At 37.1% G+C, this 17,916-nt stretch overlaps 1 protein-coding gene across 1 annotated transcript in view; it reads right to left on the minus strand.

Annotated features, from left to right (window-relative positions):
- Positions 1-135: 135 nt before the first annotated feature.
- Positions 136-17,916, minus strand: part of LOC142344474 (calmegin-like) — a 149,643-nt gene continuing 131,862 nt past the window's right edge. Inside the window, exons 8-11 of the mRNA XM_075396133.1 lie at positions 16,102-16,562; positions 12,849-13,131; positions 5,704-5,873; positions 136-1,248 (exon numbers count right to left, since the gene is read on the minus strand). Coding sequence (XP_075252248.1) covers positions 1,180-1,248; positions 5,704-5,873; positions 12,849-13,131; positions 16,102-16,562 — 983 coding nt within the window. The 3' untranslated portion in view covers positions 136-1,179. The remainder of the gene's footprint in view (positions 1,249-5,703; positions 5,874-12,848; positions 13,132-16,101; positions 16,563-17,916) is intronic.

Here is a 17,916-nt window from a genome sequence, read left to right on the forward strand (position 1 = left end):
AAAAATAAATTGGTTACTCGAAAGTTTAACAGAGTAAATTTCTGCGGATAAAAGGCCACACTATTCAGTTCTAAAAATATAAAATTTCTTTTGTATTCGTTTTTATGCTCGGATACCTGTGCGTAAGCAAAATAATGAGATAAATATAGTTTAAATTAGAAGAAATAACATAAGCAATATAAATAATTGATCAATTCGGTTCAAAAATCAACAAAAATTCGCCAAGTAAACTTATCGACTTTCAAGTATTCATCGAAAACAGACCTGGACAGGACTTAATATAACTTTTACATTGTGTCAGAACAAGAATTACGTAAAAGTTGTTATATATAGACAGTTAATACAGAAAATATATAAAGTCAAGCTCCAACAGTCAAACTATTGCAATGATGACCGAAGAATTGGTTTAAACTTGAGGTTACCAACATACGAAAGATTGGTTTGGGAGTACACACGGCCACCGGACAGAACATCGAAAGAACACTAGATCGAAAATTAATCTCCATTATCGTTGGCCGATATTTCTAAGATCAGCACATTTGACCATGGCTCAGCGGGACTTTTTGAGTTTGAATCTATCAAAACCAGTCATATTATCACGACCATGGTGTTTTACGCAATAGCGTAAGTACAAGTTTTTAAATCTGATTGGCTAAGTCAATTTGTTCTTCAATTTCGATCTACCGTCCCAACATTTGCCTTTCGATCAACTTACTGTCTTTCGATCTATTGTCCAGTACGCACACCATACGTATCAAACTTGTATGAAACAGAAAGTCTCCGATGGCTTTTGAGCTCCAGCCGACACAAATGATCAAAATGTATCAATACTATTAATACTACTCTAGCAGTAACTGTTACGTACAGCAAATCTAGAACCTCAAACGAATTATAATCTATACGATCACATTCGCCATCATTTATTAAATGACATCGGGATTTTTTTTCAAATACCCACACAGCCCGGAAAGATCACCATTTGACGCTTCGGTATAATCTATCCTAAGAGCAGAATATTATCATTAGCTGTCAATTATTTTATCTATTAAAGTGAACGTCGCAGAAAGCAACTGTGAACGAGCTTAGGAGTAGCAAACACTTGTTTTCTTTTCACACAGCATTATAGGAATTTATATAAATTGTAATGAGCGAGTGATTGAATGGGTACGTAGATCGTCTTCAGTCTTTGCGACTTCTTCGTTTGCGAGGCTGTGAAGGCTCTTCTATTGTGGTTGTTGCTCCTTGTTCCTAAAACAAAAAAAAACATTTTACACGTTGAATTTATGCATTGGTTCTCTTCAAAAACAGTGTTACCAGCAGCTATTAATGTTTTCGGAACCATGCATTTCCAATCATTATGTTCAGATCCAATTTTGGACATTAATGTCTTTCAAGCAACAGAGCCCTTTAACATTCTAGTTCGCATGATCTCGATTGCATTCCAAACTAAATCAGAGCGTGCAAACTAAATCAGAAAAACTTGAGAAGAAAGTACACATCAAAGACAAATTGCCGCATGTGAATAAAACCACTAGCGAGATAGCGATTTTTTTTCTGAACACCGTTTATTCATCCTACTTGAAAAATAAAGTGAAAAAATTTAAGCAGAAAAAGTTCAAACATAGCCGGAAAATTACCGGAAAATGGAAACCGTTGACCCGCTTGGCGAACATTGGGATTAAAACAGAACAGAAAAAATTAGATATAAACTGACAGAATTTTTCTAAGTGTCGAAGTGTTCTTATCTGGTGTGAAATTAAGTTTCAATTGGATTCTAAAATTATACATAATTCAGCTTCTAAACTGAAGGCTATTAGGCATAAAACTAGTGCCAGCTAGCAATCGCTTTATTGAACTTTGATAACCTAATGCATTATGACCTAATGACCGGGCTTTATATGTTTATCCCCTTTCCTGTCATTTTGACCGTATTCACTACATTACGTTATTCAATAGGTGAAAGAAATTAAAATCCATTCAGTTGAAACAGTGAGTGAAGTAAGTCAGAAGTCGAGCGAGAAAATTGTACTTATTTGAAGTGAAAGACTTGATCAAAAGGTAAAACAATTTCAAAAAAGGAGAAAACCTAAATAATAGCCGTTGAGAGGCTGACGCCGGCTTTTAAAAATCATGAACATGTATGAACAGATCTTTAAAGATTATAAGCGGAAGAACCAGGAACCCACTCGAAGTAGATATTCACTTTGGCCTCTGAAAACTACACATTTAATCAAAAGAACCCACTACATAATTATACAGTCCATTTGGAAACAAGAACACAAAACATGAAAGTGAAATATTACGAAGAATCATAAAAAATCAAAAAGTTAAGGGCAAAAAAGTCCGTCGATAGATCAAATTTGCTATTTTCTTTACCAAGTATGAATTAAAATTAATAACAATATATTCAAAGATCACCAAATGCTTAGAACAACTAATTCAAACAAAAAAACTCGCCAAATGCTACAAAAAATGGAAATTAAAACAATCAAAAATGTCCAACAAGGCAATACGACAAAAATAGCTAAGAATTGCATTGAAAAACCTAACAATTTGTTCAGACGGTCAAAATTAGTATCAAACTTCTATGACTGGCTAAAATAACTGCCAGAAACGCCATTGGCTGAAAAATTTAGAGTTAAAACTGAAAAAAACTCGCATGTTAAAACTGATTCTGGAATCCGATACTGAATAGTCATCTCACTCATAATTCTGAAAATAATCAACCCTAAAATTGAAGCATCCATGCTACCCTCTCAGTATGTATACCGAACAGGGAAATCAACAGGTGACATTTTTCTAGCGCACAAATACCTTCTTGCAGGGTCATCGAAGAGGATCCAGATGGTTTGTGCAGGAAGAGACATGTCCAAGGCATTCGATACTGTAGACACAAAGAAACTGAGAGACATACTGAGAAAAAAACGTATCGAGGAAGAAAACGTCAGCATCACAGAACAAACGCCTACTCAGTCAGACAACCATGAGAGCAAAATCGGAAAAATGATAGGGGAACTGTTCAACACCAACAGAGGAATTCCACAAGGTACAAGGTAATGGACTATCACCCAGACTTTTTACCCTATATCTGGACGAAGCTTTCCAAGAAATTGACACTGAACTTGGGACATGAGCACGAGAAAGACAAGACTCCCCGGCACCCGATCGGAACTACGCTAAAAGATACGCGGCACAGATACCCAGAAATCTGGCATATGCAGACGATGTGGATTTCATCTGTGAGTCTTGAAAAAGCACAGGAAACTGTCCAAATTGGCACAAAAGTCCTAAAAAAATACAACCGTCAATTAAACCAATCCAAGACCTAATATACAATTTATCACAAAGACACAGACCTAAGAAAAACAAAATTGGGAACAACATTAGATGAATGTACAGAATTCCAGAAGACAACAACAATGGCCCTGCTGAAGTACAAAAAGAATGGAGAAACCGAAATATTAAAGTGAAAGACAAGATACCCATCTATAATGTATATTTGAGGTCAATTTTAATAAATAATAGCTCGATATGGGTTGCAAACAAGTCTATCAACGCTAAAATTGATTCATTCTATATTAAACAACTCAGAACATCAATAAGAGAACCCCGAATATATTCGAACTGCACCACCCTTGAAGAAACCATCATACTCCACGAACAACGAAAAGACGTGTAACAAGGCTCTCGGAATAAAGGAATTCAGGAACTGGTACACGATGGCGTTGGCAAGACGATCGTAACAATCAGAAGTTGCTTTGAACTCAAAACTGAAATAAAAATGTCGCATGTGATCAAAAACTAACGCGCGCTTAGCGCAATTTCATTCTACACCTTATTTTGTCGCTCGCTCGCTCTCTAAAAACATGAACATATACAACTCTCTTTCGCTCTGCTTTGACTTTTGCTCAGTAGATTGACCTTTAAAACATGTTTTCACGTGCGATATTGACTTTTACATATCATTTCAGAGTTCAAACTAAAAAAAATGTCGAATGTGATCAAAAACTTACGCGCGCTCAGCGCAAATTCATTTTACACCTTAAATTTTTGCTCGCTCGGTCTCTCTCAGAAATATACATGAAAAACGAACCCGTTCCCTCAGCTTTTGACTTTTGCTTAGTAGATTGACCTTTAACATTTGTTTTAACATGTGATATTGAATTTTACATCCCGTTTCAGAAGCATACTACTGATTAAAAAATAGATCACCACAACTCTTCGGATTTAAAAAAAGGTCCCCAATACAATTCAAATTCTTTGAATTGCAAAGAAAGAAGAGCACCTAAATAAGAGCCCTTGAGAGGCGGACAGCGGCTATTAAAAAAGAAAAACATAGCTGGCAGATTGTCAGAAAATAGCCGCAATAGCTTCATAGACCTGTAGTCTCAAAAAGAAAGTGAAAAAGACACCAAAAAACTTATTCTTTTCATTAAGGGCTGAGTTGTTAAATTTTGATAAAGAATCTGTATAACTTATTGCTGTTAATATTTGCTGCTCTTATATATCCTTCAATTAGAGTGACAAGAACACAATTGACCTTGTCTCTTTGAATTAAAGCAAAAAAAAGTCAATTTCAAAGTGAGGAAGTCATTTTTGAGAGTGAGGTAAGTCAAGTGTGACCAAAAAATTAATCACGCGAATGAACAAAGAAACTGGCTCCACTGTAAGTGAAAAATGACGTCACACGCAATTCAGTTGAAATTGCATGAACGAATGAACAAAAACAGATTTTAAGTGATTGTGACGTCATATGATCGTAACAAAAAACTTAACGACGAAATAAAAAAATCAAGAGAAGGCCAAAAATAGTCTCAGCTATCGCTTCGCGGCTAATAAAAAACATAGCCGGCAAATTGCCGGAAAATAGCTGCTCAAAAGATGCAAATTTTTGTTTAAACACTATTATCGCACTCTACTTCAAAATTGGAGAAAAAAATCATTACTTCAATTTGACTTCAAAAATCATGAAAATATGTGACCAGATCATAAAAGACAGCGCCGAATACAATTCAAGCTCATTGAATTGCAAAGAAAGGAAAACGCCAAAATAATAGCCGTTGAGAATCTGACGGTGGCTGCAAAAAAATAAAAAGCAATGCTTGAAAAAGCGTTTCGTGAACGAAACATTTTTGCTCGCTCAGAGAATTTTTACGCATCCATTTCTTACTCACCCCTCTTTTCCTCTCAACTACTTAGAATTTGATCAGCATTCAAAAAACCAAGTTTCTCCAGCAGTTTACTTCCTGCTTGAATTCCACTCAAGGAAATAATTCATTTATCGAAAATTTCTCGTACTATTTTTCGAGTCGTGGAAGGACCTTAAGCACAAAAACTCAGCAGAAACTGAATGAAAGAATAAACCAAAAGCTGAGCAGCAGCAACTCCATGGTTCACAAGTTCACTCCAAAAATGACAAGTTTCGGCTCAGTTTTCATTTGATTTTTAGTAGTAAACGGTAGCTAACTGAGTTCAGCTGCATACAACTATGATTAAGGGCAATTTAGATAATGAAAAATCAAAAAGTATACAACGAAAAAGTCAGCCGATAAATCAAATTTTCAGGCGAAAAGAAAAACACAAATGACCGATAATTGCTGAAAAATCTAATCATAAGTTAAGACTTCAGACGGCACCGATAGAATTCCTTATTTGAAATACGGTGTTCGGACAAAAGGCAACTGCAGCCTGGAGTCTACTTACTGAATGTAAAGGCTCAGTTTCATCTACTTCTTTGCTGTCTTCTCGCTGTGAACTCGGCTCATCTTGCCCTCCACTTTCGATACTCTCCGCATCATCATCTTCATCTTCAGCATTTTCTTCATTTGTCACATCGTCATCCTCCTCCTCTTCGTCATCGTTTTCCTCTTCGTCTGAAAAATAAGAACACGAATTAGGAATCACCGAATCTACCACTTGTTCATTATTGAATTCAAAACACGAAAAAAATTTCGCAAAAAAGAACAACAGATTAGTTCTGTAAATTCAGATTTTAGAATGCAAAATGCGTGTTTTAAGCAACTTCAAGTGACCCTGTTGAAGTAAATTTGATGTTCTAGCTTACCATCTTTAACAGCGACGACGTTCCAATAATCGCCAGTTTTTAATAGCGATGACGTTCCGATAAACGCCGTTCTTAGTAACTTCAAGACTGAAGTTTCACCTCACCAGTGCATAACGCTCATGGTACATGGCAACACAACTAAATGTTGGATCGGGCAGGTGGGGGGGGGGGGGGTGGAAAAGGGGTTGGTTGGGGTTGGGGAGATGAGGACGGTTGCGCTACTGTTAATTGGTCAAATCCTTTTTTGATAGTTCTGACATAATGCCTTTTCACATTGAATGTTACAGCAGTTCCTAATTACTATACATTAGAAACTAAGACACTGCTACCGTCCAATGCAGAAAAATTCCCGGCAGTTTGCCGGACAAAAGACGCCATTGATTCCCATAACCTCGAATGGGACAGAAAGAACAGAAAAAATTGCTCTCGAACGACTAGTGGGAGCGCGAAACTATTGCAGTCTGCTTCAGTCCGGGGGGTGGGGGTCACTAAATTCACGAGGGAGGGCTTCAAATGACGTCATTAGAGGTTATTATATACCACTATAAACACTAACAAAATGACACCAATTTTGGCGTTTTTCAATTAACGTTTAGTAGTGAGCTGCCGCCAATTGAGTCCAGCTGCTTAAAATGTTGAATGAGAAAAATTTGGATCGCTCAACAGGCAAAAATTCAAGGGCGCAAAACTCACCCGAAAAGTCAAAACGGTCGAAAAAAAGTTTCCATAAAAAAGACCAAGACGCTTATAAAAATCGCAAGCTTCGTTGGAGAGCAGTTAAAAATTGTTGTCTTTTTACAAAAAATAATTCAAAGTACATACTATTGATTGGACCTCGCAATTAGCACTCCTGCTTCCTCATCTCGAGGATCTAGGAATTAGTATCAATACCAATAAAAATATGCCCGGTCTAATCATTTAATTTCCTAAGGGGGCTTCACATGAAGTCATTAGAGGTTACTAGCAGGTCCACAAAACCATAACAAGAAAATCATTTACACGAATAGAAGGCTTAAAAGAAGTACAGCTTTCTGTTTCGAACCAACTCGGGCTCAAACCCATGTTCCTCATTTAACAGCCATAGGTCTCACCACTTAAGCTTTCTATGCGTATTGCACTTGTCTTTTATACCTTCTACAGCAAATTTCTGGACAATGGCCTTTTTGACTTGCTTGTTTTTGCTATAGCATATGCTTAATCAGCGCAAAAAAATGTGCATATTAGGAGATTAAAAATGATGGTAAAGCGAGTCTCAAAACGCATTTATTGCGCTAGGTTGCATGATTAAGGACCCTTAAAACATGTTATGATAGCTATGTTGACCATTGTGCTCAATTACGACTAATATTTACTAAAAGAAGGAAGATTAGACAATGCGACTAAAACTGCTCCAAACTTAGTTTCATAGCAATTTTAGGGCTAAAGGCAATAGAAAATTACTTCAAACTTCAGATTAGAAGTCCTCCATCTTACGACCTGTGCCAAAACCAAAACAAATCACCGTTTCTTACAATAACTTTTATCTTATCAATAAACATATTTTAGATTGAGAGAATCTGAGATTACGCAAACATCAAAAACTAAAGCGTGAAGAACTAAATTGAAATCTAAGAAAATTGTAAATTAGCGCAGAATCGGTAAAGCTAAAACTTTGCAAAAAACATTTACAATAAGTATTTCAAGTTTCGTTCGAGAGCAATTAAAAAACACGTAGTACCCAGTTCAGTAAATCCACCCTCGGGGCGAGCCCTCATAGCCTCGTGGTGACTGCAACTGATTAAGTCTTTTGTCCCAAATTCGGTTCCCACACATCTATTTTGAGCCTTTTAGATCATTGAACACTCTCCATATGTTCGGTAAACCATACTGCTCAATGCGGCTCCTAAACATGCGCTTCGAGAGGCCCCTTAAACATGCAAAAAGCTTGTCCCATTTAAGAGCTCACGCGTTTAATATATAGGATATCAATTTTTTTCACAATGGTAAAAGAAAAATACTGCAAACTTCAGATTAGCTGTCCTCCATCTTACGAACTGCGCCATAACCACTACAAAAAAACCGTTTCTTACAATCGCTTTCATCTTATCAATAAAAGTATTTTAGATTGAGAGAATCTGAGATTACACAAACATCAAAAACTAAAGCGTGAAGAACTAAGTTGAAAGCTAAGAGAATTCTAAATTAGCACAGAATCTGTAGAGCTAAAACTTTGCAAAAAATTACATTTACAATAATTACTTCAAGATTCGTTCGGGAGCAATTAAAAATTACGTAGTTCCCAGGTCAATAGATCCTCCCTCTGGTGAGCATACTTTCAAGCCCTCGTAGCCACGTGGTGCACCTGTCTAACAGTCTTTTGTCCCAGATTCGGTTCTCATACATTTATTTTGAGCCTTTTAGATCATTGACCACTCTCGATATGCTCGCGTAACCATGCTGCACATAAATATGCGCTGAGAGGCGCCTTAAACAAGCAAAAATTCGGTTCAATTTGAAGCTCATGGGTTTAATATATAGGAGGATTACCATTTTTCATCCGCCGAACACACACAGAAACATAAAACGACTCCCGTCGCAAGAATTTCTCTCGATCAACAGACGGCATGGTGTTTGATTAGAAATTTTCTTCATGTCTACAAGAAGGGTACCCGAGACGAACTCTCGACCCTCAGAAGAGCAGTCCTCCACCTTACCAACTCCGCAATAACTACATACCCCCGTTTCTCACAATCGCTTTTATTGTATCAAACAAATTTCAGATTGAGAGCATTTGAGATCACGCAAAAAAAAACAAACAGAAAAGCGTGAAAGACTCAGCTGAAAGCAAAGAGGGTTCTAGAATAGCGCAGATTCTGTACAGCTAAAACTTTGCAGAAGACACACGTTTACAGTAAGAACTTCAAACGTAAAAGAGCTATTAAAAAACACGTAGCACCCAGGACAGTAAATCCTCCCTCTGGGCGAGCATACTTTCAAGCCCTCTAAGACTTGATGTATCTGCATCTGACTAAGTCTTTTGTCCCAGGTTCGGTTTTCATCTACTTTGAACCATTTAGGCCATTGACCTCTCTCGATACGTTCGCTTAACCATACTACTCAATGCGGCTCTTAAACATGCGCTTCGAGAGGCCCCTTAAACATGCAAAAAGTTTGTCCCATTAAAGAGCTCACACGTTTAATATATAGGATATCAATTTTTTTCACAATGGTAAAAGAAAAATAATGCAAACTTCAGCTTAGCTGTCCTCCATCTTACGAACTGCGCCATAACCACTACAAACAACCGTTTCTTACAATCGCTTTTATCTTATGAATAAAAATATTTTAGATTGAGAGAATCTGAGATTACGCAAACATCAAAAACTAAAGCGTGAAGAACTAAGTTGAAAGCTAAGAGAATTCTAAATTAGCACAGAATCTGAAGAGCTAAAACTTTGCAAAAAAATACATTTACAATAATTACTTCAAACTTCGTTCGGGAGCAATTAAAAATTACGTAGTTCCCAGGTCAATAGATCCTCCCTCTGGTGAGCATACTTTCAAGCCCTCGTAGCCACGTGGTGCACCTGTCTCACAGTCTTTTGTCCCAGATTCGGTTCTCATACATTTATTTTAGCCTTGTAGATCATTGACCACTCTCGATATGTTCACTTAACCATGCTGCACATAAACATGCGCTGGGAGGCGCCTTAAACATGAAAAAATTCGGTCCAATTTGAAGCTCATGGGTTTAATATATAGGAGGATTACCATTTTTCATCCGCCAAACACACACAGAAACATAAAACGACTCCCGTCGCAAGAACTTCTCTCGAACAACAGACGGCATGGTGTTGATTAGAAATTTTCTTCATGTCTACAAAAAGGAGGGTACCCGAGACGAACTCTCGACCCTCAGAAGAGCAGTCCTCCACCTTACCAACTCCGCTATAACTACATACCCCCGTTTCTCACAATCGCTTTTATTGTATCAAACAAATTTCAGATTGAGAGCATTTGAGATCACGCAAAAAACAACAGAAAAGCGTGAAAGACTCAGCTGAAAGCAAAGAGGGTTCTATAATAGCGCAGATTCTGTACAGCTAAAACTTTGCAGAAGACGCACGTTTACAGTAAGAACTTCAAACGTAAAGGAGCAATTAAAAAACACGTAGAACCCAGGACAGTAAATCCTCCCTCTGGTCGAGCATACTTTCAAGCCCTCTTAGACTTGATGTATCTGCATCTGACTAAGTCTTTTGTCCCAGGTGCGGTTTTCATCCATCTACTATGAACCATTTAGGCCATTGACCTCTCTCGATACGTTCGCTTAACCACGCTGCTCAATGCGGCTCTTAAACATGCATTTTAGAGCTCACGCGTTTAAAAAATAGGATTATACACAACTGTACCCAATAACAAAATTTAAGGAAAATATCGGCAATTTTGGCGCATTTTCTATTTACCTTTAGCAGTGACCTGCCCCCACTTGAAATCAGCTGCTGACCGTAGCGAATTAGAGAGAATTTAGAGCATGCAAGACGGAGAAGACCAACGTGTTTACAATGATTGTTTCAAACATCGTCAGAGAGCAATAAAACAAACATAACTGACTGACGTTAGACGAATTGCTTTCAAACGACCGGCGAATGGTTGGCTTCCTCAGACACAAGCCGCGGTTTAGTGATGCTTGCTTTAGCTTAATTGACGGGGCGTGAGATGAGAATAATAGATGATGACATCACGCTATTGATGATCATTCCATTAACTCTAGAAACTATGCAGCAGCTCATTGCCAAACCTCGGAGGAGGTACCTGTGTCCCAGGTAACGGAAAAAATAGAAAAGCAAAAATAATCCGAAAACTACAAAAACTAGCTTAAATTGGTTATAAAATATAGAAAAACATTCCATTTCTTCTAGAAACAATACATTAACTTATTATTATGAAACCCCAGAGGAGTTTCCTTGGCACTTGAGGCTTGAGAAAGATTGAGAAAGATAAATAATGTCAAAATCTTTCAAAAACTTTGAAGAAATAGCTAAGATTTCATCTTTATCAAAAAGTTTTATCAAAATAATAAATGTTTTAATAGAAGTTTTATTAAAAAAATTGCTAAAATTTTTGATATCAAAACGTTAAAAACTACGCCATGGCCTATCAAGAGTTATTACCAGACCCATAGGAGGCTTTCTGGCCCCTGAGTCTGGAAAAACTTGAATAATGACAATAAATTGAAAAGCTGAAAAAAATTGCAAGTTTTGACAAAAAAAAAACGCTCAAATTCGTGATGTTAAACTGTTGAAAACCATTCCATTACCATTAGAAACTATGCAGTGGACTATTATCAAATCCTACAGGAGCTTCCTTGACACCTAGGGCTGAAAAAAAACTTGGTATCAATTTGACTGTTTTTGTTTGAATTAACAAAACATATAGCTCTTGAAATGTCATAAAAAGTATTTATGTATTGCAAAGACCTTTATAAACTTTAACCAGACTCACTTTTCGACTGGTTCAACAAAAAACGAAAACATGACGAAAAAACTGCAACATATTGGGCCCAAAAACTCCTAAAAATCAGCTTATAGCCCTTAAACTACGGCGTTCCTGGTAGCTTCATTACACTAAGCACTTGATGGACTACTCGACGTGACTACGGGCCCCTAATGAAACAAGGCCCACTGGGCGCTGCCTGTATATCCCGTTTTTAAGGACGAGAAGTCAAATGGGTCAGACGAAAAATCGGAGCGAAAAATCGCATAAAAAGACCGGGAGGGTCTTCCCTTTTCTCCGACTTCCGCGAATTCGTTTGAGAGCAATTAAACACAACTAAAAGTTCTCATATGCCTCAAATGGTTCAGATTGTACCAATACTATTAAAAAAATAAGAGACAAATCACTTTGCTAAAATTAAAACTAAAATAATGTTTTCAAAAAGCGGCACGTGAACAAAAAACTTGCTCAACTGGGAAAATTTTTTACACCTACAAATCTTGCTATGCTTCAAAAATTTATAACATAATTTTAAAAATTTATAACATAACCGGTCGACATCGGGCGAATTGCTATCAAACGACTAGCCCGCAAGATTAATATCCTCCCTTCACACCATGAAATTGTTTCCGCGAAAGAATTTTGATGAATTGCTTTTTTAGAGACTGGTAAGCCTCTATAAGAGAGCTGCTCAGCCAGTTATTACCATATGGGCTTTACCTGTTTATCTCGTTTTTGATGACCAAAATTTAAAAGAGTCAGACAAAAATTGCATAGGTCCACAGGACCAATATAATTGCTACAAATTTCCTTTGAGAGTAATCAACAAAATGACTACTTTTTTCCGCTCTTCGAAATTGTTCAAAACATTTTTTATTCAAACTTTATTCACTCCCAAAAAAAACAGAGAACTATACCGCCTTTTCGAGTCGTAAGAAGAAGACGCTCCACCAAAACTCCTCTTCCGCAATAATAGCCAGTTAAGATGTTGTATGTTAAAAACGGAAGTCATCGTTCGGAAACAGCAGTCCATCATCAAAAAGAATGAAGTCAAAATTTTAGTCACGAAAAAACTTGCTTCAGCTATATAACCTTTAGAATACCAGTACTCTTTTTCAAGTCCTAACCACATTAAGAGGATTTTAACATTTGAAACATTAGATAACGTTACCTACAGTTTACAAGCGATGCCTTTTGAAATGAATCAAGGTCTGATTAAGTAGACCGGTTCTTTTCCTCTTAATCATAATATGAAAACTAAGTGAGCAGTCAGTCTACCTTTTTTCTACATGGAAACGTGATTATCTACCTTCTGCTTCTTCTCCTTCATCTACTTCCACCTCCTCTGCGGTTTCCAAGTCACTCTTGTTTGCTCTTTCACCATTAGTCGCATTAGCACCGTCATCTCTTCCCTGTTCTCCATCTTGTTGACCTTCATCTTGTTCTTCCTCACACGCTTCCAGCTGGTCACGAGAAGATGCTCCTGCAGCTTGACAAGACGTTGCTGTTGACGCCTGTTCATGTTCCTCCTTTTCTGTCTGACCTGACGATGACTGTGTTGTTTTAGGCTGCTGGTTTCGTTTCTTTCTGGGCTGCAACAATTTGAAACAAAATTTAAAGCACCGCGAGATAAATGGTATTTCATTTTTAGACAATGAATTTTTTCATTATTCAAACATGAGATTCAAGGAAAAATCAACGACCATGAAAAATCATTCGATTCCTCGACAGCGATTTTTTTCATTTCTAACGATATGAGAATTGATAAATGTCATAGAAAAATTTCCCAATAATTCTCATTTGTTCCCAATTGCAATTCAAAACATAGCCGGCAGCTTGCCGGAAAATAGCCGCGATAGACGCTTGTGGCCTTCCATGAATTGAAAAAACTAAAGAAACAAGATAGACAGATTGACCAAAAGTACTTTATTTGACCACTCGATTTTTTTTTGGGTTAGATAAGTACTGTCATTTTTATGACACATACGGTCTATAAGGAAAAAGCCCTAAAATAGCTTTCTCAAAATTGATATTCGAAATCAACAACTCAAGACTAACACTCAAGAATTAGGGCACAAAAGTTTGGCACCACTTAGATGCACACTATTGACCTTTAACTAGTAAATGTTCATAAAAATTATAGTTCCATAAGTGAATTCAGAAATCATTTTTTTGAGTGAGATAAGTCACGCAATTGACCTAAAAACAGAAATGACGTCACGGTAAGACGAAACAGTGACCAAAAAGTGAGCAAAAAACCACTAGCAAGAAAGCAAAATTTGGTTAAAACGAAAAACTAGGCCTAGAATGAACAATGAATGGATTAAAACCATTTAGAAAAAAAATCCAATAAAAAAATTAAAAAAAGTAAAAATCAAAGTGAAATTGCCATTTGTGAACAAAAAACCACTACCGAGAAAGCGAATTTCTGTTCAAACGCCGTTTTCTCACTCTACTTTAAAATTAGAGCGAAAAAATTTCACGGCGCAAAACCACTCGTTTTTTCGCTCCATTTCTTGTTTGATCTTTTAACAATCAGTGACGATTAGAACTTTCAGAATTATAATACAACATAGCCGGCAGATTGCCGGAATAGCTGCGAAAGAATAGACCTGCGTGCCATATAATAGAGATAGAAACAGATACATTTCCAAATTGAAAAAAAATCGACGCCGCTCAAAAAACTTTGTAAAAAACATTCAGCGATAAATTAATAAAGCTTGTTAAAATTCATTCCACAGAAGCCTCTTTTTAGGGACCTTTACTGCACATATGAGTTCATTTGACCTTAAACAAATTCAAACTAAGCTTAAGTTTTTAAAGTGCAAAAATCATTTTATTGAGGGAGGTAAGTCACGTATGATCAGAATCTAATCACGCAAATAACCTAAAAACTTTTGCTAGAGCGAGTGAGAAATGACGTCACGCGCGCAAATACCGTTAGTGAGAAGAAGAAGTCATTCAGAAAATTTGACTTTTTCAGCTTTGCTGTGAACAAATGTAAAACGAAAAAAGAGCGTCGGACGACGAAACAAAAAACATAGCAGGACAAGTCCTGACGTACAATTCAAAGAATTTTCATTGACTAAACAGAACATAGCTGGCAGATTGCCAGAAAATAGCCGCAATAGATTCGTAGATCGGCAGTCCAAAAAAATAGTAAAAAAGACAGATCAAAAAAAAATGTCTTTTGATTGAAAGCTTATCTGTTATTTTGATTAAAAATCTCTATAAGTTATTGCTGCCTCTATTAGCTGATCTCAAATAACCTTCATTTAAAGTGCCACACACCCATTTGACCTTATCTCTTTGAATTAAAGTAAATAAAATTCAATTTCAAAGTAAAGAAGTCATTTTTGAGAGTGAGGTAAGTCAAGTGTGACCAAAAATTTAATCACGCGAATGAACAAAAAACTCGCTCCACTAAGAGCGAAAAATGACGTCACGCATGCAATTCAGTTGAAATTGCATGAACGAATGAACAAAAAGTGGCTGTGACGTCATATGGTCGTAACAAAAATCATGACGACGAAATAAAAAAAAAACCAAGAGAAGGCCAATAATAGCCCCAGCTATCGCTGTGCGGCTATTAAAAACTAGACCTAGAACGGACTATGAATGGATCCAGGAAAACCATTTTGAAAAAATTCCAATCCAAAAATCGAAAACATAGCCGGCAGATTGCCGGAATAGCTGCGAAATAGACTTGCGTGCCGTAAAATACAGATGGAAAAAGATACAGAAGTGAGTTGATAATAGTTATCGCCGCCGCCTATAAAACTTACAAGTTTATTTCAAAGGAGGTTGTTTTTGGGTGCGAAAAAAAGTTTCCCTGTCGCGTCTCGAACCGGCGATCTCTGGATTATCAGCCAGTCGCCTTAACCACTCGGCTGTCGGACCATACAATCTGTTTTGTTACAATCAAATTTGTTTTAGGAACAGATTCTGTTTCTGAATAACCGCAATTTAGGTCACGCAGAAAGCGTGAAATCAAGCGCGAAAAAGCCATTTAAGCAGTGACGAGACAGAATGTTCTAGAACAAATGTAAAACGAAAATAAAGCGTCAGACGACGAAACAAAAAAAAAAACCAAGAGCACCGCAATATAGCTACGCTCAGCTTACAGCTTCGCAGCTATAAAAACAGTAAAAATCAAAGTGAAATTGCCGCATGTGAACAAAAAACCACTAGCGAGAAAGCGAATTTTTGTTCAAACACCGTTTTCTCACTCTACTTTGAATTTAGAGCGAAAAAATTTCACGGCGCAAAACCACTCGCTTTTTCGCTCCACTTCCTGTTTCGGCGTGACCAAAATCACAACTCCAATTTGACTTCAAAAATCATGAAAATGTGTGAACAAATCTTAAAAAAAAAGACAGCGCCCCAATACAATTCAAATTCTTTGAATTGTAAAAACCAAGAGCACCGCAATAAAGCTACGCTCAGCTTACAGCTTCGCAGCTATAATAAACAGACAGCCGAAGAGCAATTGTTGAGACAACATTTCTCAAACAAGAATTCAGTTGAGCAATCAGGTTCTGTAACATCAATTGATAATCTACCTTTGGCTTGGACAGTATGTAACTTGCACAACACGTAATCGGTAGAATGAGAGCTAGCGCATACACGATCCACAACCACGGATTTTGATTGGCTGACTTGTAGAGGAAATCAATGACGGAATCACTGTTCGAAAACCCCATCCTCTCTTTACTCTTCTTCTTCAGCCAAGTCTCGGAGGCGAACTGACTTGCCACTTCAGAGTCAGAAGTGATGACAAAATTATCAAACATGATATTATTTGACATAGACCACAGCTCCAGTCCAACTGCACTGATAGCTGCCAAGTTCTGGAATGGGTTGGGATCATCAAAATGTTCTGGGTTCGGAATCTTCCTGGGTTTCCAAATACCCTTAAAGTTGGGGTTGTCAATCTGGGGGGCGTACCACTTGCCCTTAAATTTTGGGTTTGTGATCAAGGGCGCTTTCCACTCTCCACATCCCGGCTTACATTTGGGGTTCTCTAAAAAACATAAACCGACTTGTCGGAAGAATGACGCCGAAAGCGTGAAAAACTTACCTGAGAAGTCAAAGAATGTTCTAGAAGAAAAGCGCAAAATGGTCAAGCGAAAAATGTGAATAGAAAAGACCAACGCTTTTACAATAATTGCTATGCGCTTCGTTCAAGAGCAATTAAAAACATTTATTTACCTGGATTAAGCCTCGTTAGTATTGCATAATATAAGGTTTGTACATAAACAAACATTACTTTTAATTAGACAATCATAACTCTGAATTGGCAATGGTCAATTTGATCAAATCTTAAACAAAAAAATTTTTTAACTCCCAGATTGTTCCATATCTCAATCTAAATTGAACACATGAACGCGGTGTGATATTCAAAGATGTGGTTTTATTATGATAAATAGTCTAATTTGAAGTAAAATTTTGTGTATGTACCAACTTTATATTATCCACTATTACCAATAAAAGATTGGCGTATTATCGTTGAATTCTGTAGTAGATCGATAGTAAAAAGTACAAATTCGACCCTTTACAGAGAACACTAAACATTGAGATCAGTTATTAAGTGTTGTCTCTTGAGCAGCTCCGAGGTATTCAAAATCAAAAAATACGGACAAGAACAGGAGAACACTATTATAACTTTGGAACTGTTTATTTCCCCAGGTGCATAGAAATCTATAATTGACATGTTTACAAATTTTTATTGTTTGCATCTACGGCGATGAACAGTCCCCAAATCATATCAATATACAAAACATAGCCGACTCACGTCGGGTGAAGTGCTCTCAAACGACCGGCGAGCGGTTAATTTCGTCAGTAGCTATCCACGGTTTAGTGAGGCTAGTTTTAGCTTTATTGAATGGGCGTGAGGTGAGGGCAATAGATGACATCACGCCACATAACAGCAGCGTGGCGTGCGGCATTAACAAAAGAGTTAAGGAAAGAAAGCGATAGAATGCGCGAGATAAAACGTGAACGAGAAAGAGAGGGAAAAAAACCCCAACCAATAAAGAGAGGAAGAACTTGAGATATTTTCCTTGATGAGATTAGACTCCGCAACTTCTAATTTTATGGCCTTGTTAGTAATTAAATCAAAGAAAAAAAACTGAAAGTGCAAAATTCGAAAAGTTTCCATATTTCGCAGTTTTTTGTCTCTGGAGTTCTGTCGCGTAACCTATCTGTAAATCTTAAAAAGTTTCGCTGTCCAGCAATGAATCAAATCAGAAAGACAAATATTCAAAAATTTTGAAAGCAACAAATTTAAACAAAATCTTGCTGAAATTCGTGATATTAATCTCTTCAGAACGATTTCCTTGATTGAAGAGATTATCCAGTGTCCCTACTTCAAGCCT

This window comes from Convolutriloba macropyga, chromosome 8 (genome assembly GCF_964194025.1).
Source record: "Convolutriloba macropyga chromosome 8, txConMacr16.3, whole genome shotgun sequence".
In the NCBI taxonomy this organism is placed as follows: Eukaryota; Metazoa; Xenacoelomorpha; order Acoela; family Convolutidae; genus Convolutriloba; species Convolutriloba macropyga.